Source organism: Protopterus annectens, chromosome 16.part0 (assembly GCF_019279795.1).
Source record: "Protopterus annectens isolate FY-2018-M chromosome 16.part0, PAN1.0, whole genome shotgun sequence".
NCBI classification, from domain to species: Eukaryota; Metazoa; Chordata; order Ceratodontiformes; family Protopteridae; genus Protopterus; species Protopterus annectens.
This window is the reverse complement of record NC_056750.1, coordinates 173452438-173475861: the sequence shown is the minus strand read 5'-3', so window position 1 is coordinate 173475861 and position 23424 is coordinate 173452438. Positions and strand designations below refer to the sequence as shown.

The following is a 23424-nucleotide window of genomic DNA, read 5'->3' as shown; positions in this document are numbered from 1 at the left end:
AAAGTTAAGCCCAGTGCATCTAAGACAGCCATTATTACAGGGACTATATATTGTTTTTACACTTCAGATAATGGGGCTAAATTTCATAAGTAGAATAAAACCAGTATTATGAGTTTGTACTTTTTATGCATGGTGAGTGTGTTTTTTTTTCTGTTGTTTGTCTTTAGTGTCCTTGTTAAAATAATTGGTTTTATGCCAAAATGGTGCTTTCTAACGTTTTAACTGCAGGAAAGTGCATTAATTCTACACTTCATGCAAGTTCTAGTCTTGGAGTGTATTTAAGTTGAAAAAAACAATACAGAATGCATGATAAACAGTCTTCCATTACTAATGCTTTGCATTTCCTCTCCAAAGGAAATTGACAACAGTGTCTGGGCAACAGTGTTAGCCATAGTGTGGCTAGATGCTTTTGGAGCTGAACAGAAAGACGAATGTGAGTTACTGGTTGAAAAAGCCCTTACATGGGTCAAAGGTCATGCAGGTAAGCACTTAAAAAGTTGTAAACACTGTACACATACACAGCACTCACTGTTTTAACTTGGGAAGCCCTTCACTGTTTAATTAATGTATTTTGAAAGTATAGATTAGAACATTTTTAACTAAACTGCAAGTACCCTTTCCTGCTTGCAGTTAACTATTTCTAGTGGTCTGGAAGCAAATAAAAAATTGATATTTACTGTTCTCTGTTTTCAAACTCCATCACTGAAACTGAATTGGTCACAAAGCTCATAACGATGCCATTTCTGTAGTAGCCTACAGAGCCAAACTTTCATGTTTCTTCTGATTATGTGTAAACATTGAAAGGTATGTTCTTTGATAGCAGGGAACTGCTTCAAGTCCTGACCTTCTGACTGACATTTTTTAATTTGTTTCTACTTTAAAGAACAGCAATGGGATATTAAAGCAGCTTGCTCAACCTGCTGTCTCTTTTAGTCCCTGTTCATTGATACAGCCTTGAAAAATCACCCATGCAGCTTTAAAAACTAATCCACTCAACTATTTTCCCTGTTAGGCTTCCTACCTTTCCATACTGTTTTACTTTCACTTTGAAAACCAAGTTGAAAAACCTCTAGCTGGCTCTGAAATCATGTCACATCTGCCAGAGCTTTTGCTCTAGCTACCGGGACATTTCCTCCCCCAAAGTGATGCAGTCCCCACCTGATTTGCATACTGTATAGAAGAGCCAGTAGACCTCCCACATTGTGATGTCAGAGCTTCCTTGCCCAGCCCATTCTTAACCTAGCAAAAATGCCAAACTATAATCTCACTTTTCTGAAGAGCCCTATCGATATGTGACAAAGTACAGTAACAGCTGCAAAAACTAAGAGCATATATTTGCAATGACCATGCATTGACATTAATTGCATGTTTTTACATAAGAAGCAGATGTCTGTCACAATTAATGGACAACACTACATCAGATTACAAGAAGTATGCAATACTGTAATTTTCTTAAATTACCACTTAAAAAGCATGTGGGTGTTGTCATGCAAGTCTGTGAAATATTTTGTTTTTATAGTGCATAATTTGTTAGCTATTTAACCAAACAACAAGGAAAAATAAGTGGGAGTTTGATGCTTTGCAAAACATTGATTATCCCCAGTGCTATGTAGCTTGGTTCTAAATTTGACAGGAGGAGTGCAACAAAAAAGTCTCCCACTGTAAGGAAGGAAAGGCTGACAAGAAAACAGTACATTAGTCTGGTCACCTACTGTGAGCTGTCAATCACATGCAGATAATGGGTCAAATTACCCTTAACTCTTTGACAGCTAAGGAAGATGGGTGTGAAGGGAAAGGGGAGATACCTTGAAGAACTAGATTTCAGCCTTCACAAAAGAAATCAAGTTAGCATTTCTAAGAAGAAAGAGAAATAAAATGCACTTTTCAGTTCTGTTCTGTAGCATTTGCACTGCTTGTGTTTGAAGTAGTCATTGAAAAAGGATAACATTTTAACCAAAAGTAGGTGACTATAACACAGCAGTGAATGCTTGTAAAATCAGTGCACTGACAGGAGCTTTAGGGAAAACGTGGCAGATCTGATGCAGTTTTTTGGAGACAATGCATTCTGGGATACTTAGAGGCAGACTAAACAGTCAGAATTATTTGAAGATGCCAGACTCCATGAGGTCAGAGTCAGAAATTGCATATAAAATATTTAAAAAGTTCTAAATAGTCCCAGAGTGGTGTTAAAGTGCAGAAAACACCAAACTATGATGAAATAAACATGTTTTTTGAGTCTGTGGGTGCGGTTGTCCTTTAAGTTCTTGTCTAGTAATAGGGTATGGTACATCATGAGCAACATCCTTCTGTGGCAAATTCTTACCACTTTCCACTGAGAGACCACTCCATACCCCCCCCCCCCAAAAAAAAACACACAGTGTGTGAAACGAAGTGAGTGGAACTTTTTTCCCTATTCCTTCTTGCCATCTAACCTAACAAGTCAGTGTTGATTGAAGAGATTCGCATTCATTTCATTTTGGTATACTTCGCCAATATATTATATTTTTGGCAGTTATTTTTTCAGTGCAGAAATTATATGATGCTGTCAGAAGCTCTTTCCATTGCTTTTACTGCAGATATAAAACTACCTATAAGCATCATCTAATGTGATTCCTGCTTAGTACCATAACATAGTCTCAGGTTGATATCTCTGTGACAGTAAATCATAACACTTGGGCTTTACCCATCTTTCCTTTGTCTTATTAGTGGTCAGTGTTACATCAGCAGTACTGTATTCATTGTAAAGTCCTTAACTGGTCCCATGCCAACATTTCATGAAACATTCACAGATAACTGAAGCACTTATATAGCCTGCATTGCTACGAGCCTTCTTATAACTTTCAATGTGTTGCATCATACATCAACATGCATTGGAGTATTTATGTCCATGTAATGACTCATGTTTTTTTTACCATTTATTACCTTTATACACATATCTTCAATAAGATTTCACAATAATATGATTTTGTGGTTGTATTACTTTTCTCCCAGTTCTTCAATTTCAAGTTTCTCTGTTTATGCAATTTGTTTTTTTAATTTTTTTTCTCCCTTAAAAGATGGATAATGGAGAATTGGACAAAAAAAGGAAAGGGATAAAACTGTTAAACTTAAGAAGACTGGACATCCATTAAGGGAGGTGGTAATGGAGTTTAAAATTGAAATTATCCAGTTTTTCACTGTTGGCAGTGGGAGGAAGGTCTCATGTAGATGTTATTACTGATTTTTTTTTTTTTTTTTTTTGTGACTGTGAATGTAGACGGATTGCCCCAATACTTGCAATGTCACTCAGAAGTGTCCCATATTTATATACATATATGGCAAGGTATTCCTATGACAGCATTGTCTGAGGGTTATTCACATGAACTTTAAAGATCCATAGGCACTTTTGGAAATAGCATGAGTCTGGCAATATCCCCAAAATCACCAATTAAGGGAGTATGATATTTTAGTGGTAAGCTCTCTGCTTCACAGCTGCAGGGTCGGAGCTTCATTCCTGTTCTTGGCTCACTGTCTGTGTTCTCTTACTTTGAGGGGAATTTTTCTCAGCATACTCAGTGTCCTTTGAAAAACATGTTATCTCACTGAGTATGCTAATAAAATGTCTACAAACACATCTGCCAATCAGTCACCTTAACAAATGATAAATTTGTTTCATTGTCAGAAACTTAATATGTATCTATGCAGCCAGAGTTCCCACTGCAGGACTGGGCCCATTTACAGAATGATCCTAGAAAAAAATCCACTTTCAGCATTAATTCAAAGCCTAATAAATCCAAGTGCATTCTGAATTATAACAATGGCACACATGTTCACACTTAACAGTAATTTGCATTCTGCAGATGCTGTACCTGTGTGTGATCCTTCTTGTGCAGATACTGGGCTGCAGACACTGTTCCTTCATATGTACTGTCACATTCACTGCACTGCAAATGCATTTCTTGTGCATGTGCTGCCAGACACATACTTTGTACTGCAGATGCTTTTCATGTGAAAATGTAACCATACATACACCCTTCAATGATGATAGTATCCATATTCCTGTGCTCTCTCATGCACCCCTTGCACTACAGACCTTATTCCTGTGCATGTACCTGTATGTGTGCTGCCACATGTACACCCTACATTGCAGAGACTGTTTCTGCACATGGGCCTGTATGTGTGCTGTTATATGAGCACCCCACACTGCAATAACTATTCCTGTGTATGTAATCTCTCTCTGTCTCTCTCACACACATACATCCACACCCAAACCCATGCACACAATTCACTGCAGATACTGTCCCTGTGTATGTGTCTCCTACAGTGCAAACAGTATCCATGTACCTGTGCTCTCACATGTATTGTAGTCACTGTTCATGTACAGGACCTGTATGTGTGCTGTCACATCCATACCCTGCACTGCAGGCACTGTTCCTGTACGTACCTGTATGTGTGTTGTCACATGCACATTCTGCACTGCAGACACTGTTCCTGTACAAGTACCTGTATGTGTTCTCTCAAATGCATACCTTGCAATACAAACATTATTCCTGTGCGTGTGATGCCAGACACATACCTTACACTACAGATCTCCTTTCCAGATGTGTACCTGAGTGTGTGCTGTTACATGCCCACCCTGCACTACAGACGCTATTCCTGTACATGTACCTCTGTGTGTGCCATTATATGCACGACCTGCACTGCGGACACTATTCCTATACATGTATTGTCACATACACACTCTACTATGCAGACACATTTCCTGTGCATGCGTTGTCATACATATACCTTGTATCTCTAAATACTGCTCATGTGTGTATGTTGTCACATATACACCCTACCCTGCTTACTCTGTGACAGTCTATGAGAAAAGCATTAAAAACACAGGCAGATAGTATACCTGATGGGAACTTCTAAAATTAACAGGAGGGGATAAAACTCCCCATTTCTAAAAACACAGGCATATGAGTTCATGTACACCAGTTGTCATCTCCTAATAAGAGACATCAGGATTGTCACAACTTTAAGGAGAGCCTATAAAAACTCCTATTCAAAGAAATCAAAAGCCTTCAGAAAATCGGTCAAAAGCACAGTGGAGCTGCCTTCTAATATCTGCATATGTGTGTGAATATTGAACCAAATCCTAATGAGATCTAACTCTACCCTTAATGGAATCCCAATGATTGACAAGTACAAGTTGACAAATTAAGCTCTAAATGCCTAGCTAAAATCCTAGCACAAATATTAACTTCCAGTTGTAATAAGGAGAAGGGCTTGTAGTAGGAGGAGAGCAATCATATCTCTCCCAGATTGGGGGAAGGAAAGCACTGTGGCTCTATTTGTCTCTCCTGGGAAGGAGCCTAACTTCTCAATGTCATGATAAAGGGTAGCAAACAGCTTTACCAGGAGATCTTTAAAGGCCTTGTAAAAGTCTGGTGTCAGTCCATCCGTACTTGGGGCCTTCCTTGCACCAAGCTAGAAATGGCTAAACTTTCTTCATAACTTACTTCATCCAGTGTAATGGGCCTGTCTAAGATTCATCTGTCAATTTTTGAAAAAATTGATATTGGCTCATTGATTAAATAATCCAGGAAAGAATGAGCCAAGAAATGTACTTGTCCCAAATGATATTCGTAAAGCATTATCCTATTGGTATTCACTAAAGTAGTTGTAATCTTACTATCCTTCCCTCTTAAACCCTCAAAAGTTAACTTCTGAGTTTGCTCCTGACACCTATAGGCAGTGACATTAGGAGATGTGATTCCCTTAACATAGAAAAACAACTTATAACAGTCCTATTTCTTCCAGGTTCATAGGTAAATACTAGGCTAGCTGCCCTTGCAGGCCATTTTATACCGAGCCAATTTCACTTTTTGTATCCAATTCAGCTATATATTAGACTTACCCATCCCATGGTTGATAATTATATATTACCCCTAATGAGAATTATTAGGATCATAGCATAGATAATTTGAAGGGACCCACACATGGGATAAAGCATTTAGGAACTGTCTCTGTCCAGTAGTAGTATATTATGTAAAAAAAAACAAGCAAACACTGCCCTATATATGTATTTAGAAGCATTCAATTGCATCAAAATGGTCATATTACAACAACTCAAATGTTTATAAATGTTGTTCCAACATCATTATCACTTTTTCATGCACCTTCATCTCCGAGCATATAATTACAAAGTAAGCCCTCTGAATTTGTCAACAGAAGTGTTGCAAATCACATTTAAACTGCATCTGCCTAATGAAAGCTAAAGTTTTACTCAAAGAAGATACCTAGTAATTGACCACCCATGTTTGCATTCTTAAAATTAGTCCCTGCCTCGTAATTCAAAAAGGTCATCTTTCCAGCAAAATGTACAGGTTAAGTTAGCAAATTATGTTATATCCATAAAAAAATATGCAGTGATCTGTAAAGGGAAAACTAAGGTCTGTGTATCTACCACATTGGGGAGAAGTACCTTAGATACAAAGACCATAGCAAGTATTATGTGAAGTCCTTAGTATCAATGTTTAACAGTCTCCAGATTTTCATGAGGCTGTAAGTCATTTACCATGTTCGGGGGGGGTTTGATGATTTTTGATTACGATTCATCCTAGACAGTACCCAGCAGAAAAGTGGATCCACGCCAGTTTCTTATTTTAGCTACAGACAATGTAAATCTGTATCAGATAGTCCCTATGTTGTAAATCTTCTTGTGACTCTGCAAAGGTAGTTTATCACATTCATGTATGAGTTGTGAAAGCTTGTTTACATAGAAAAAACAATCAGGAACTTGAAAAGAAGGGTAGCAGAGATGTCAGAAACAAAATGTGAAGACTACATTGCAAAAACACAGTACTTGCTGTAGTAATTTTAAAATATTTGTTTTCTTTGTACTGAAAAAGGTAGTGATAAAGAAAAGAAGATATAAATTATGTTTTAGAAGAAAAAACTTATTTGGCAGCTCACTGTTGATGTTTTTCAGACTGACATTTGATGAAACACTCAATTAAATATATAAACACCCTATTATATCAGCTTACTTCATGCAATAAAAATGTTGCCATTAAATGCCCTCTTTTTCAATATTGCATGGATTTTAATTAAAAAAAAGACAGGCTATATTAACATGTTCATTTCAACAAGGCGTATGAAAAGCATCAAGGACGTGCTTACATTATTTATATTCTATTATTTAATAAATTTTTTCATTGTAGAGGTTACAACTCTAAATAGTGACAACACCAATATAGCTTAATATCTAATTATAACAACAAATGCAGCCTAAGAACAAAGTATCTCAATAATAGTTATAAAAACACCATCACAACACAAAGTTGCCCCATGGAAAATGCAGAACTGTACAATGAAGGAGCAAAGTTTATATGTCCGTCTAGAACCACAGCAAGCCACCCAACACAATAAACATAAATATATAAAACAGCAAGTATGTCAAATGCACAAGATTAGAGCGAGTATAAAGAGTCAGATTAACTGCACCCAAGTAGCCTGGAGAATTTATGCACTTCACCATCTCAGAAATAAGACACATCTGAATATTGCCAAGAAAGGGGGAAGGGAGGTGCCATTCCATCACCAAAGCTAAAAAGGGAGAAACAAAGACAAAACATTATGTAGACAGGAAGAGGATATAAGATGAATAAGAATATAGAGTAGGATGTGAAAGAAAAAATTAAAATGTTAAGAAACCATTTGTCTGAAAGGTGAGATGAGAAGGAATAAAAGCTGCAAAACATAACATAAATGAGAAAACATCTTTACGTGATAGTCACATTACACTGAAATCACTTTTAAATTAATATTTTCAGTCTATAAAATGAAGCTAATTAAACACTATACAACCAGTGACCATACTGAAAAAACTGTGTGTGTGTGTGTGTATAACAGCAATCATGGCCAATCCTACCCCAAGGAAAGTCATACATCCAGTCTAACAGAATGTCTAAAAACTGAAATAAATACAGGAGGCAAAAAATATGATTTTATAATAGGAAACAAAACGGCATAACAAATACAAACTTGGATAGTTAGTCAGTTTGATTAAGTGTCCTGTGCAGAAATATAACCAGATCCCACAGCACTGGCTTACAATCAAGTATCTTCAATTTCTTGCAGCTTTTTTGGTGTAAAATCTGATTTTTGTGTGTTGGAACAAGTGTTTTCCATTGTAGCTGAGGTTGTGGCCTGTACACCTAGTTGAGTGGAAGAATTCAGGCTAGGATATGAGTAAAGAGCTTACTTCTGAGTCTCACAAATTAGTGCCCTTTTTGCCAAGGGGTAGTTGGAGTGAGATGATGGAGGTCTTTCTCTCTTTTTGTAGTCAGGTGCATCTCTGAGAGGATTCCCAGTCCTGTAAACAAGTTTTCTAGACCAGCAGGAACTTAGAGTGAAAATTGTTGTGTGTTCTTCTTCAAGATACCGTAGGGCCACACTAAAGCCAAGCTCGCTCTCTCATCTCTATAAGGAGGTAAAGCTTTCCATTTCACAAGTAAAGTGGCATTGTAATGTGATGCAATGTGTATGAATATCCAGTGGGTCATGAATTGCCTACCTGCATACTCATCACTCTAGAAGAACTTCCTCCCTGTTATTTTAATCCAGAAGAGTGAAAAATTAAATGTCTGAGATGCAGATTATTGGACTTCTTAGTCAAGACCCAGTGTGCCCCCACACTGACAGGAGTTGTATCAACCTGCAAAAGTGTAAAAAAATTCCTTCCTGCTAATAGCCCTTCAGAGGATCTTTGTCCTCCACTCTTTCTGACAAGCCAAGCACATGTAAGCTATTCCTCCTATTAGCATGATTTTCAATGTCATCTATTTTAGCCTTCAGCTTCAATGTATGTACCCATAAGTCTGCAGTGCCTCCGGTGTTAACAGACATGATCTCACACTGTGCTTTGAACTCTGTTTGGTATTCCTTAAACCTAAAATAAAGTTGCTATATGTCTTAATCATGCTTGGCAACCTCTGTTTTGTTTTTATTTATTTATTTCCATTTGTTGCTTAAGATAGAGCACTGAGCACACTGGATCATTTTTCAGGTTTGATCTGTGTAATATACACAGCCGTAGGGGACATGAGGGCAGTTACAGTATCCAGGGCTGTTTTAATCACACAAAGGTTTTCTGTTTACTTTAGGCAGGATGGCCACCACATTGCAGCAATAGAAATGTAAAATTCTGACTAAACAAGCAAAAAAAAAAAATCAAAGTTGCAAACAATGATAAAGCTAAGGACTAGAATAGATTAACAACCTACCTTGACTAGAACAGGTCACAGTATAACAAAGCCCCAAACCTGGAAACAAAAGCAGAAAATGTGAAAATAAGCCAGATGATGAGACCACAGAAATAAAAGCTCAGGAATTAGAGCAGCCACTACATGTAAATGCCTAGGTGATCCTCCCTCACATGCACACTTTTAGCTGCAGAGACTGTTACTCTGCATGTGCTATCACATACATAGCCTGTATTGCAGACACTGTTCCTGTATATGTGTTGTCAGATACCCATACTCAGCACAACAGACTCTCTTCCTGTATGTGTACTGTCTCATTCATCCACCATGCAATGGACTTGCTATTTCAATGTATCTGCTGTCACATAATCACACTGGACTGTACACACTTCCTGCATATGTACTGTCACATACATATCCTGCAGTAAGGACACTGTTCTTGCACCTGTGCTCTCATGGCAAACTCTCCAGTATGGATGTTAATTTATGTGTTGTCAGATGTACACCCTTCGCTGCAAACACTCTTCCTATTCAAGTTTTGCCATGTTCATGCCATGTACTACACAATTCCTGTGGAGGTGATATGACATGCTCACACTGCACTGCAGAGACTGTTCGTGTATATGTTCTGTTACACACAGACGTGCACTGAATCCATTAGTTTACTGCAATAGTAGAAATGTAATTTATATGGCAAAATGTTCAGCTTCTACTGCCTACTATATCGGCAAGATGACTAGAAAATGAAAAGAGTGTGTTTGCAGTCACCTATCTGAAATTTCAAGAAAGGTAACTACTAATGTATTATATAAGCATTTAATGGAAACAAATAGTATGCACTGTTTTAGATTTTTAATTTTACAAGTTATACTGAATATTCTTAGGGGTGGTGACGTAGTTAATCTTACTGAAAAGGCAGAACTCAATTGGAATTTTAGGTTTCGTGTCCACCAATCACCAGGGCTTAACAGAGCAGTAAGTATTAAACCAATACTTAAAGACCTTCATGATAAAATTTGAATATTTTTACTGTTGGAAGTTTAATGAATGCTTTTATTGGCTGTAGAGATTTTGTTCCTACCAATTATTATTGAGTTAGTATTTAACCAATCTTGAGATTGTATTTTCTCAACAAATGAGATTGTAACTTTTGTAACATAAGTGAAATTTTGGTATTTAAATGCATGTTTCATATTCTGAGTCATAAGCCTGAAGAAGGGTTTATGTGAAAGTTGTTACTAGCATTTATTGTGAGTTTTATTGCTTTTAAGTGAATAAATTTAAGTTACTTGTGATTTCAGTAGACACATTTATTATTATACCCAAGCTATCGCATGTATACCCTACACTGCAGACGCTGTTTCTCTATATATAATCATATGTACACCCTGCACTGCAGACACTGTTCCTGTATGCATCCCAACATGTGTACACCCTGCCCTGCTGACACTGTTTCTGTAGACATGCCATCACATGTACACTCTGCTCTGCCGATACTGTTTCTCTACATATGTCATCATATGCACACCCTGCACTGTGGACACTGTTCCCCTACACATCCCATCACATATACACCCTGCCCTGATGACACTGTCTCAGTACATATCAGATTACATGTACACCCTGCCCTACATATATTATTCCTGTTCACATCCCATCACATGTACACCCTGCCCAGCAGGCACTGTTCTTGTACACATCCCATCACATGTACACCCTGCTGTGCAGACACTGTTGCTGTACACATGTCATCACATGTACAGCCTGCCCTGCAAACACTGTTTGTGTACACATCCCATCACATGTACATCCTGCCCTGCAGGCACTATTTTTGTACACATCTCATCACATGTACATCCTTCCCTGAAGACACTATTTCTGTACACATCCCATCACATGTACACCCTGTTCTGCAGACATTGTTTCTGTACACATCCCATCACATGTACACCCTGTTCTGCAGACATTGTTTCTGTACACATCCCATCACATGTACACCCTGCAATATAGGCACTGTTTATGCACACATGCCATCACATGTGCACCCTGCCCTGCAACCACTGTTTCCGTACACATCCTATCACATGTACACCATGCCATGAAGGCAGTGTTCCTGTACACATCCCATCAAATGTACGCTCTGCACTACATGAACTGTTTATGTACACATCCCATCACATGTACACCCTGCACTACAGGCACTGTTTCTGTACACATCCCATCACATGTGCACCCTGCCCTGCAGACACTCTTTCTGTGCACATCCTATCACATGTACACCCTGCCTTGCAGACAGTGTTCCTGCACACATCCCATCACATGTACACCCTGCACTGCAGACACTGTTTCTGTACACATCCTATCACGTGTACACCCTGCCCTGCAGACACTGTTTCTGTACATATCCCATCACATGTAGACCCTGCCCTGCAGACACTGTTTTTGTACACATCCCATCACATGTACACCCTGTCCTGTAGACATTTCTTCTGTACACATCCCATCATATGTACAACCTATATTGCAGGCACTTTTTCTGTACACATCCCATCACATATGTAACCTGCACTATAGGCACTGTTTATGCACACGTGCCATCACATGTACACCCTGCCCTGATGACACTGTTTATCTACACATCCCATCACATGTACACCATGCCCTGATGGCACTATTCCTGTACACATCCAATCAAATGTATGCCTGCACTACAGGAAATGTTTATGTACACATACCATCACATGTACACCCTGCCCTGCAGACACTGTTTCTGTACACATCCTATTACAAATGCACATTGCACTACAAGCACTGTTTCTGTAAACATCCCATCACATGTACACTCTGCCTTGCAGACACTGTTTCTGTACACATCACATCATATGTACACCCTGCACTACAGGCACTATTTCTGTACACATCCCATCACATGTGTAACCTGCACTGTACACACTGATTCTGTACACATCCCATCACATATGCATCCTGCCCTACAGACACTGTTCTTTTACACATCCCATCACATGTATGCCCTGTCCTGCAGACACTGTTCCTGTACACATCCCATCACATGTATACCCTGCCCTGCAGACACTGTTTTTGAACACATCCCATCACATGTACACCCTGCTTTGCCAACACTGTTCCTGTACTCATCCCATCACATGCATACCCTGCCGTGCAGACACTGTTCCTAGACACATTCCATCACATGCACATCCTGCCCTATAGACACTGTTCCGATACACATCCCATCACATGTACACCCTGCCCTGTAGATACTGTTCCTATAAACATCCCATTACATGTACACCCTGTCCTGCAGACACTGTTCCTGTACACATTCTCTCCCATATAAATCCTCTGGTGCTAATATATCTTCTTGCTCTATCTGCCTACACTGAAATCCAGCAGCCTGCAATTGGACTATATCTCAACAGAAAGCAACCTTGCTGCCAGGGTCTGTAAATCTCAGTTAAGCCAATTATTCATCCAACTACCCTGGTTGTCTCCTCCAGTGAGCACGCCTGCTACTCAAACTCTGGTCATCTAGATTACAACTAAAAAGCTGTTTTGTACTAATATAAATTCACTACAACCCACATTCCTTAGGAGGGCAGCATACAAAATTGGCAAACCTCTTGTCTTCATTTTCAACCTATCCCTCACTGAAGGAATTGTTCCATTAATGCAAAAGATCATTATTCCTCCTTCAAAGGTACACTCCTCCAGAATGCACTACGATTACAGACCAATACCCATCCTATGCCCCCAGCCAAAATATTTCAGAAAATGCTATGTAAATAAATGCGTACATATATTAATAGTTATAACCTGTTCTCTAATATGCAGCATGGATTCAGAAATGCAATTATCACCATTATAGCCCTTCTCTCTACAACAGACACAATCTACAGTTCATAATAAACTGAGAAGACAAATATTGGTGAGTATGCATACATCTAGATATAGTACCTGCCCCACTACCCCCATATCAAAATAAGTAGATAATTTTTGTGTACCCCCCTCTGGTGTTAAGTTGGGGTTACAATTAAGGCACAAATGCCCACAGTCGTATTACATGCTGCTGCTAACATATAGGTTCCTATGTGTATACTAAGCTATTGACCATAGGGGCCTTTTTAAGCCTAAAAATGCATCCCAAATCTCTGACAAGTTCTAGTACCCTTGATAAGTGTAAACTGAGGCTTGGTATAGGAAATATTTATACAAGCAGGGCCTGGGAGATGAACCATTTACAGGCTGCCTGTGTCCATTATAGATACAGGTACCAGACCAGGGATGAATTTCTTGTTCCCCATTCAGTTGTCCAAGTTACAATTAAATTGGGTTAGGGAGAAACTCTGCTTCACATGGATGGGAAGCCTGCTCCAGGGAAGAGGTAGTCTCTCCAGCAGGTCCTATTTATATCACAGGCAAGATTTAAGTCTTTAGAATGCATAATTCCGGTGCTGTTTATTTTGAGATGTACAGGAAGTCCATCGTGGTGGTGTCTGACATTGCCTTTTTTGCCAGGCATAGATCTCCCTTCAACAGCCTGTAAGACACAGAATACAGAGATAGAGGCTTGAGGCAGTCTGCAGAGGGCATGTTACTTATGCTCTTTATTCTTTTAGTGAGGAACCTCTGTGGACATTCCAGTTGTTGGGAACTGCCTCTTAGGTACATACCAAAGGGGGCATTGTACTCAATACAGTTGAACAATGACCTCCTTAGACCTAGATGCTGTACTTTTGTTTACAAGTTGCACAACAAAGAACAATTTCTTCATTACTGAACTTAATGGTCAAAGCCTAGATTACAGTCTGTGTGTATCCCCAAGTTCCTGACTACTAGGTCAACTCTTAGGGGTGTGTTGTTAATATGATAGTTACCAGGTGTGGGTATTTGGGTCTACTTCTAAATACCATATTAATCAAGACCAGTATATCGAGATGAGAATCACAAAACTGAAAAAACCCGTATTGCTTAGGTTTTCCTAGGGCAAATAAACAGTTGTCCAACATGGGGAATTATGCCCTTTCTCCACTGTAGTGTGATCCCAGAGTTGGTATATATAGTTTGAGGTTTGGGGGGGTGCAACCCCCCACATCAGGGGATCTGGGGGCATAGCCCCTTACCCACTCCCCCACCCTGCCTAGGTGGATTTTAGATAGTGCGGTGTATTTTAATGTTGTGTTAGGCAAGTGTTTACTTGCCCTGGGAATACTTACGTGGTTTGGGATTTTCAGTTTCGTTATTCTCGTCTCAGTATTTTGGTCTTTGGTATTGTGGATTTACAGTATTTAGAAGTAGATCCATATATTTATATACAGCATGTCTCCTCACCCCCACCCACAAAGGATGGCTAACTTATGTGTATACTTCTAATGTAATACTGGGGCAAAACCGAAATAAAGCTAAATGTAACATATTTGCTGTCAGAAATTCATAAACAGCATGCTTATTTACTCTCCCTCTAAAGACAGCCACCAGTATATACATCAGATGTTTGATGGTGAGGAAAATGAAAAAAATGATTACAATAATGTTTCTAACTTGTTACTTCTATAGAGAGTCCAGTGCTCCTATCCAAGCTATAGCGACCCTCTGTGCATCTCTCTGACATTTGCGAGAAAAGTTAAAAAAATAAAGACCACACTGTCCCCACCCTAAACAAAATATAATGACCTCTGAGGTTTTGGAGGAATGTTAAAGAAGTAATGACAATGACACCAGCCCCTCACACAAGTACAGTAACCTTCTGTGTACACCCATGCATAGGGCTGGTTTTAAACTAGGTGGCGTTCATCTCAGAAGCAATTACTAAGCCCATGTCAGAATCCACATATACAGGTTTGGTGTGTGGGGACCACAACCCCCATGAAGTCCTGAAGTTGTTTTCATCCAGACAACCCCCACCAGGCAATTACAACCACTTCTATGTAAAATTCAGGTGTCCTATTTGTGATAAAACAGAATGACAGTGAAGTGCATTCACCTTTGTTCCAAACAGTTGCCAGAAGTTAAAATATTGCACATTGCTTCACATAATCTTATTAGTCCTACAAAGCCTGAAATAATAAGTAAGCTGCAAGCAGCTAGTCATTTTATTCCCCAGAAGACAACCACAGCAATTGTATTTAAACTGTCTGTACATATCAGGTGTGCAGTTAAATAGTCCAGTTTACTTCTCACAGTAACACAGAAGTCCTTCAAAGCCAGGTAGTGACAGTTTAAACTGAGCAAAAACAAGGTCAGTTGCTTTTATCCAGCTAACCCCAACCCACCAGATATAGCCAGAACATCTGATAGCTCTGTAATATTATTTTACCTCCACAGTCCTCACAAATAAGTAACCACACTTTAAAGTATTCCAATCCAAGTTGTTCCACGCAAGTCACAACATTTTTTTTTTTTTAATTTTTATTTATTTTATTTTACATTTTTTGACTGGGAAAGTCAGACTGGAATGAGGTCCATTTACAGCGAAGTCCCGGGGAGAAAAGCTCCACTATTAAACAATATGTACAGTGGGATTTTTTACAATACAGGATATTTCATACAAGAAGAGCACGATTACAGTGGTTTGTTTCAGCTAACAAAGGGACTCCATCTTAACAATACAGTAATCAGAGGTATCACATAAGACAGTATAAATAGACAATATTTTGTGTTAAGCAAGTTTAAGTGTGACCAGAGGAAGGCCCTGTATGGCAGTTTTGAGGAGTTCTTAGTACTGTAATATAGAGACAGTAAGCAGAGTATAGAGGAAGGTATGAAGTATTTGAGGAGAGCAGGAAAGCATTTATGTGATGCAAGGATAGAGCCAGGAATGCATGAGGTGTGATTTGAGTGATTTTTTGAAGAGTGAGATAGATGGTACTGAAGAAATATTCTGGGGGAGGTTATTCCACATTTTTGCTGTGGTATGAGAGAAAAGAGCTTTTCCCTGCAGTGTTGTTGGCATGAGTTATACACAAAAGGGTTTTGTTGGATGAGCGGAGTGGACGGTTTGCTGAGTATTGGTTCAGTAGTTGGTTCAGGGCTGGAGTCTTGTGGGGATTCTTTAGGATGTTATAGGTGAGGACTAGTTGGTGGGAACTAATTAAATGAGGAAGTTATAACCACTGTAGCTCTTTTAGAACAAGGCAATGATGGCTTCTAAAAGCAGAGTTATTGGCGAATTTAGCAATCTTATTGTAACATGACTCTAGTTTGTTCATGTCTGTTTTCCTAATGTGGGTTAGGATTGGAGATGCGTACATTAGGGTAGACAGAAGGTGGGTTTGGGCAAGGGTGACCCGTGCTTGGTCTGTTAGGAAATGTTTGTGTTTATATAGGGTTCCTAATTTTTTATGTATTTTTTAATGGTTTGAGAGATATGGACATCGAAGTGAAGATCTTTATCTATTTCAGTGCCGAGGAGTTTTGTATGGAGGGAGGGGGAAATCGTGGTGCCATTTTTGGAAGTGATAGTGAAGGAACGAGGTGTGGGTCTGTATTTGTTCGGGGTGAATAGGAGTAACTTGGTCTTGTTGGGGTTAAGAATCAGTTAGATATCAGTAATCCATTTTTCAACGGAGTTGAAGGATTCCTGGGTAAGGTTTTGAAGAGTGGTTAGGGATGGGGCTGAGCAGATTAAGGTGGAGTCATCTGCCTACTGTATACGTGATGCATGCAGTGTGGAGGTGTGTAGTCTGTTGGTGAAAATAATGAATAGTAATGGGCCCAGTATTGAGCTTTGTGGAACACCTATGGTGGGTGATAGTAAAGGTGATAGTACTCCTTGCCATTTGACTGATTGTTTCCTATCAGAGAGGTAGTTTTTGAACCAAGCAGTTGCAGAGGGGGCAAAAGACATTGACAATAGAGTGTCTAGAAGTAGGTTATGTGAAACCACGTCAAATGCCTTAGAGAGATCTAAGAATATATGGCAGATACAAAGTTGTTGTTATTTCTAAGATGGTTAACCTGGTTACTGAAAGACAGAAGAGCAGTAGTTGTACTATGGTTTGGGCAGAAGCCATGCTGAGTTGAGGAGAGGAGATTATGTGAGGTTAGGAAATGCATCACTTGGGTATGAATACATTTTTTAAGGAGTTTGGACAGGGGGGATAGGATAGCAATAGGGCGGTAGTTTGATAGCTCATAGGAGTTGCCACCTTTGTGTAGGGGGATAATATGTGATACTTTCCATAGTTGAGGGATGTAAGCTTCTTTTATGGAGCAGTTAATCAGAATTGAGACAGGGTAGGCTAGGGATTCAGCTGCTAGTTTTAGGAAATTAGTGGTTAGCCATCAAATGCAAGAGTGGTAGGTTTTAGTTTTGAGAGTACTTTTTTGACTATGGAGGTTGGTACGGGTGAGAGAGTAAATGATGGTATATTATTGTGATCCTTAGCAGGGGTGGATAGAGGGTTATTGCTAGATAGCTGGGTAGATAGTGTTAGAATAGAGTCTGTGAAGTGATGGCTGAATTGAGAAGCTATGGTGACATTAGTGGTGTTTGTGTTGGGAGCTGGGGTGGTAGTTTTGCCAGGTTTTAGAAGGGAATTGATAGCCTGCCAGAACTTTTGGGGGGTTTTGGAATGTTTGTTTTGGAGATTTAGGAAGTAGCTTTGTTTATCTAGCTTTGTTTGTCTTTTGGCTTGATTACGAATTTGTTGATAGTTCTGTCTATTTAAGCTAGTGTTGTTCTTTTTCCAGATCTTCCAGGCATTATCTCTGGCTTTTAGTAAGCCTTTTGTGGTCCTTGTCCACCAAGGGGCATAGTTTACTTTGGTTCTAAGTTTTCTAATGGGAGCTACTGTATTAAGAACATTCATAAAAGTACTACTGAAAAGTTGAACTGCCTGGTCTAGTGCTAGAGTATGTAATGGTTGCCAATTACATTGTTGTAATATACTGTTAAGAATTTGTGGATTTACCTTGTGCTCATCTCTAGTTTCCTTATACAGTATGGGTTTGGGTATGATTAACTTTTTACGAAGAAGGAAAGTGAGGCAGTGATCGCTGAGTGCATCAGGTAGGCAGCCCACATGATAATTTTGATTGTGGAAGTTTACTAAAATCCAATCTGTAATTGACTGTTTCTGGGATTTTTTTGTCCACTGTGGTGGGTTCTTGGATTACTTGAGAGAATCCAAATAAGTTAATATGGTTTGTGGGATTACTAGAATTGCAAGATAGCCAGTCGAGATTTCGGTCTCCTAACAGGATAGTTTCTTGTGGCAGGTTGGTTGTAGCCCATTGTAAGATTTCCTGTATTGTTGCTGAGTTATTTCCTGGAGGGATATAACTGCAAAGGATGTTAATTATCTTTTTGTTTTTTAGAGATAGAACTGAGCCTAATGTTTCAGCATTTTGGAATTTGGGAAGTGGGGTTTGCAGAGGCTGGAGGTTGAGTGTATTTTTAAATAGAATAGCAACTCTACCTCCCTTTCTAGCATCTCTGTCTAGTCAATCAGAAAAATTGCCAAAAATCTAGTTGATCACTGCCAGCAGCATTATTGTAAACATTGAAACATCATGTATCTCACCAATTCCACATAATCCTTTCTCTGTCTGACCAGTCAGACTTGTGCATCTCCCTGATTTTAATCCTTCATTTACAACTCTTTGATGTGGCTTCCCACATATATTTTGAACACTGTGAGTTCTGTACTGACCTCACCAAATTTAAGTGAACACAACATGACTTGAATACTAAGTCATTTGAAGCCCTGATTCCCCAAAATGCCCATATTTTAGATGCATTTTATTTTTAGTTACTAGTAATGCTTTATATATTTATTTATTTTAGAGCAAAGAAATATTGCTCTAAAAATAAATAGGGAAAAAGTGCTCCTAAAAGCACTGTGCCCTAGACGATTGCCTTATTCTCCTATGCATAAGGCCAACCCTGTCTACAGTAATATCAACAATGATCACATTACAACTGGTGTATTTGTTGATGTAACAAGGGCTTTAGCAAATATAAACTACAGACTACTCATCAAAAAGCTATGAACATTCAGCTTTGGAAATAACCCTATAAAATTGTTCCAGAGTTATCTAGAAAGTAGAAGTTTTGTTCCAGAGTTGTCTAAAAAAATAGAAGTTTTCAAGTTCTGTATAACAACCACCTGACAGCAAAATGTATCCTTAACTCATTCCACTTCATAGTATGTATGTATGTATGTACGTGTGTGTGTGTGTGTGTGTGTGTGTGTGTGTGTGTGTGTGTGTGTGTGTGTGTGTGTGTGTGTGTGTGTGTGTTTGTGTGTGTGTTGATATGTGTCTATGTATGAACAACTGTTGTGAGTGCTGGTATGAGTCTCTCTGTGTGTCCTAGAGCAAGTGTGTGTGTGTGTGTGTGTGTGTGTGTGTGTGTGTGTGTGTGTGTGTGTGTGTGTGTGTGTGTGTGTGTGTGTGTGTGTGTTTGTGTGTGTCTCTGCCTCATAGTACCCACACTACAGCAAGGGTAGTAAGTACTCCACTGTATAGATCTCCTCCTGCACAGTGGATCAATTTATAGACATGTAAATTCCAAGGAAGTGAGACATGACCCATTAGGGACCTTGGATTGCTATGAATTGGTACTTAAGACTCCACTGCAAATCAACTCACCAGTGCAGGGTTATTTGCAGTGCAGTGCTTTTGACTATGAACACTAGGAATACCAGGCTGATTGGCTAACATAATGTGTGTAGGAATCCTTAACTTCAGCTGGATCATTCATTAATCACTTATGAACAGATTCAGTTTCCCTTCTGAAAAGCCAAACATCCAGTGGAAGCCCTCATGTGTACATACCACATAGACAGCTAAATTAACCTATGATGAGATAAAATTCTGTTGAGTTCTATAACTCATCTTTAAAGACCCAGTACTGCCTGATTTCTGACACTTAATTTCTGTGAACCGAACAGCTCCGAAAAAGACAAGGTCCACATCAGGATTGTTTTAACTGTATCAACCCCTTTTGGCTACTAATAGAATAACATTTAATTTGTGTAAATTGAAGAAAGTTATGTTTATTCTGAGAAAAGGCATCAGCTTCAAGGGCCAAAGTGTTTTTGGAAACTTATAGAAATAAATTTAAAGACAATTATAAAGTATAGCAAGTAAAGACATTCTTATCAGAATCAAGCAGTTGCTAAGCGTTATGTTGTTACTTTTAATCAATACTAGTCAGAATTGAAGAGGGGGATCAGAAAAGTAGATAATCAAATGCAAATGAACATACAAAGTATAACTTTGCAGTATCCACTAGGATATGAGGTTAAGTTTAGATTCACCCTCTCCCAGCCTAAGTGTTTGACCACACAGGTTTCATCCTGAGGAATCAAACCTGGTGATTTGTGAGTAAACTCCTACATAATTCACCAAACCACCAATAGATGCTACTGCTATAATACCAACCATAGAATGCCCTGTAGCCAGCTGTATGGAGTGTACCATAATACGTATAATACTGTCTAATGCTTGTCTTAACATCACTTATTTCACAGTAATGTATGCACAGTATATAATGTGATATATCCTGTTGTTGAGTTATTCCTGAATCATATTTAAAAAGGTTCAGTATACTGACACATTGGGTCTATATTATATTCTCGAAAGCCGACAATGTCGAATCTGACGTTGTCTGCACAAGAATATCGAACACTCAGAATCTCAAGGGTGTAAACGGAAATCTCCGTAAGGGGAGATTTCTGTTTACTGCAATGTAGTGCGATCTCAGAGTTGGTATATTTAAGTAGCGGGGGGTGTGGGGGGGGTGCACCCCCCCAGCTTAAACCCGTTAGGGTACTTTTTTCTTTTTTTTTTTATTTTGTCTTTTTATAAGGTCGACATTTGAAGATATCGACCATATCTTGTTTGATGTTTTCAAACGTCGATCTTATAATATAGACACCACATGGGCAGTCAATATTTCTTCTGAATGCCAAATTCTTTCTTCCCCTTTCTGTCTACTTTATCCCACTCCACAGCTTCTAAGATGGCTTCTTTGTCAGCTTCTGCAAATCCCTCTTGTTGCACAGATTTCATTTCATAATATAAATTGAATCTACATTCTCTCCAAGCTTATTTATTTATTGTTAACCCCATCACTACCAAAGAACACTTATTTTCTTAACCATGTTTAGTGCTATATATTTTAAATGAAAACTGTAAAATGATGCTATTGTAACTAATATGTACAAATCCTACTGTTATAACTACTGTAGCTCTAAATGGATTGGGTTGTGATTGAAAAGGGTCAGTTGACTGGCTCATCCATCTGGTTAACATAGTTTCATAGGTAAGTACTAGTCTAGCTCCCCGTGCAGGTCATTTTAAGCCTATCCAATTTCTCTTTTGGTGCTCAAATTAACCTATCCCATTTGGTTAGAGATTGGCCTTACCCATCCCATGGTTGATAATTATAAATTATCCCTAATGAAAATAACTGGGATCATACCGCAGATAATTTGAGGGGACCCATGAATAGGTTAAGGCATTTAGGAGCAGCCTCTGTCTATTAGTAGTACAGGGGGCTTCTTCATTCGGCTTTTCCTGGTTAGGGGTCACCACAGCGGATCACCTGTCCGCTCATGATTAGCAGTGGAGTTTTACGGTATCGAGTTACCAGCCCAGCACCCAACCTTCCACAGAAGGCACACACATGCACACACTCATGCCTAGGGCCAATTTAGAGTGTCCAGTCCACCTACAACATGTCTTTGGGATGTGGGAGGAAACCAGAGCACCTGAAGGAAACCCATGTGACCACAGGGAGGACATACAGACTCTGCACAAAAGGCACCCCAGCCAAGGATTGAACCGGAGAACCTCTTGCTGTGAGGCGGCAGCGTTAACCACTGCACCACAGCGGCCAACCATTAGTAGTAGTACTGGGGGCTGTGGGGTAAATTTTCTGTTTTTCATCCATAGATCCAAGTTGAGTTTAAAAATGGACAGGAATGAGCTTTGTGTTACATGGACGGTGAGTCTGTTCTAGAACAATGTTATCCATTGCTATATATAAGCTGTAAAACAAGCAGATTGTTTTGTCAGTCTTTAAATAGTATATAACCAGTATCTGTAAGCAGTTAATTGTTGTTTATTTTTTTTTTGTTTCCTTTTACATGCAGGTTCATACCTAAAGGAGTGTTGCAGAGTAGCTAGTGACCTGCTGAAAACACCTTTCAAACCAGAGATTTTTGGTCTGTAATACAAATGAAACAACATGATAAATTGAATTGCCTTAAAGAGTGGACAGTAACTGTCAACTGAGCTGCATTTTCCATACTCTTGAATCAATGTACACTTTACAAACAAGCTGCTTGAAATAAAGGTTTCGTACCTGTTTTAGACTTTTTTTATTCTTCTGTGTATTTTCGTCTGTCAGATAATATGCTACAAAATACAATGAGTGAAAGCTTCTTGGAATGTAACTTAGCAAGCAGACTATGGACACCAGGTGAGTCTAAAGAAAATCTTAGAAATTCAGAAATATTGCAACTGTGATTGTGATCAAGCTAGCACTGTTTGCTATGTTTGTGCGATGAGCTTTGAGGCTCATTATGAATGCAAATGGCCAGGACAGAGTATTAGAATCAGCTGCAATGAGCAGCTACTGGTTGTGTACATAGTAGGGACCCCTGGGAACATCATGTTACCTGAACCCAAGGTCACAGCAAATAACAGCTGAAGTAAAGAATGACTAGGCATGAGCATGTACTTCAGCTGTCAAGAAAACACACACACAGATGACAGTACTAAAGTGCTGAACTATTGTGACTCAGGGCATAAAATATGCAGAAAAAATGTCTTACAGATGAAAGTAATGTTAGGATGCTGAAGGGCTGAGTGTAGAGGTGGTAGTAGGACAAGAAAATCGACAGTAACTGACAGAAGACTACAAAGAAGAGCAAAACACATTAGAAAAGGGGGTATAAGACATACTGATGTCTGTCTGAAATACTTGAACCCAGACAATGTAAAACTCAGAGGGGATGGGGGATACAGTTAAGTAACATGATGTACCAACCTTCACCACTCCTGACATCATCACTTTTTTTATTTGATTTTTGTATCTGTACTATACTGTTAATGTAATGAAAAAGAAAAATATCAGACCTGAGGAGATTTGAAATGATTGTCCTATTCAGTGCTAGTCTCCTAAGCGCAGTATTAGCAAGTTGAACTATTGCATAAAAAC

The 23424-nt window shown here is 39.0% G+C and overlaps 1 protein-coding gene across 1 annotated transcript in view; it reads left to right on the top strand.

Moving 5' to 3' along the window:
* LOC122791077 (von Willebrand factor A domain-containing protein 5A-like) overlaps positions 1–22571 on the top strand; it is a 55556-nt gene extending 32985 nt beyond the window's left edge. The window contains exons 2-3 of the mRNA XM_044058854.1: positions 355–481; positions 22355–22571. Of these exons, the coding sequence (XP_043914789.1) occupies positions 355–481; positions 22355–22434 (207 nt within the window). The 3' untranslated portion in view covers positions 22435–22571. The remainder of the gene's footprint in view (positions 1–354; positions 482–22354) is intronic.
* The last annotated feature ends 853 nt before the right edge of the window (positions 22572–23424 follow it).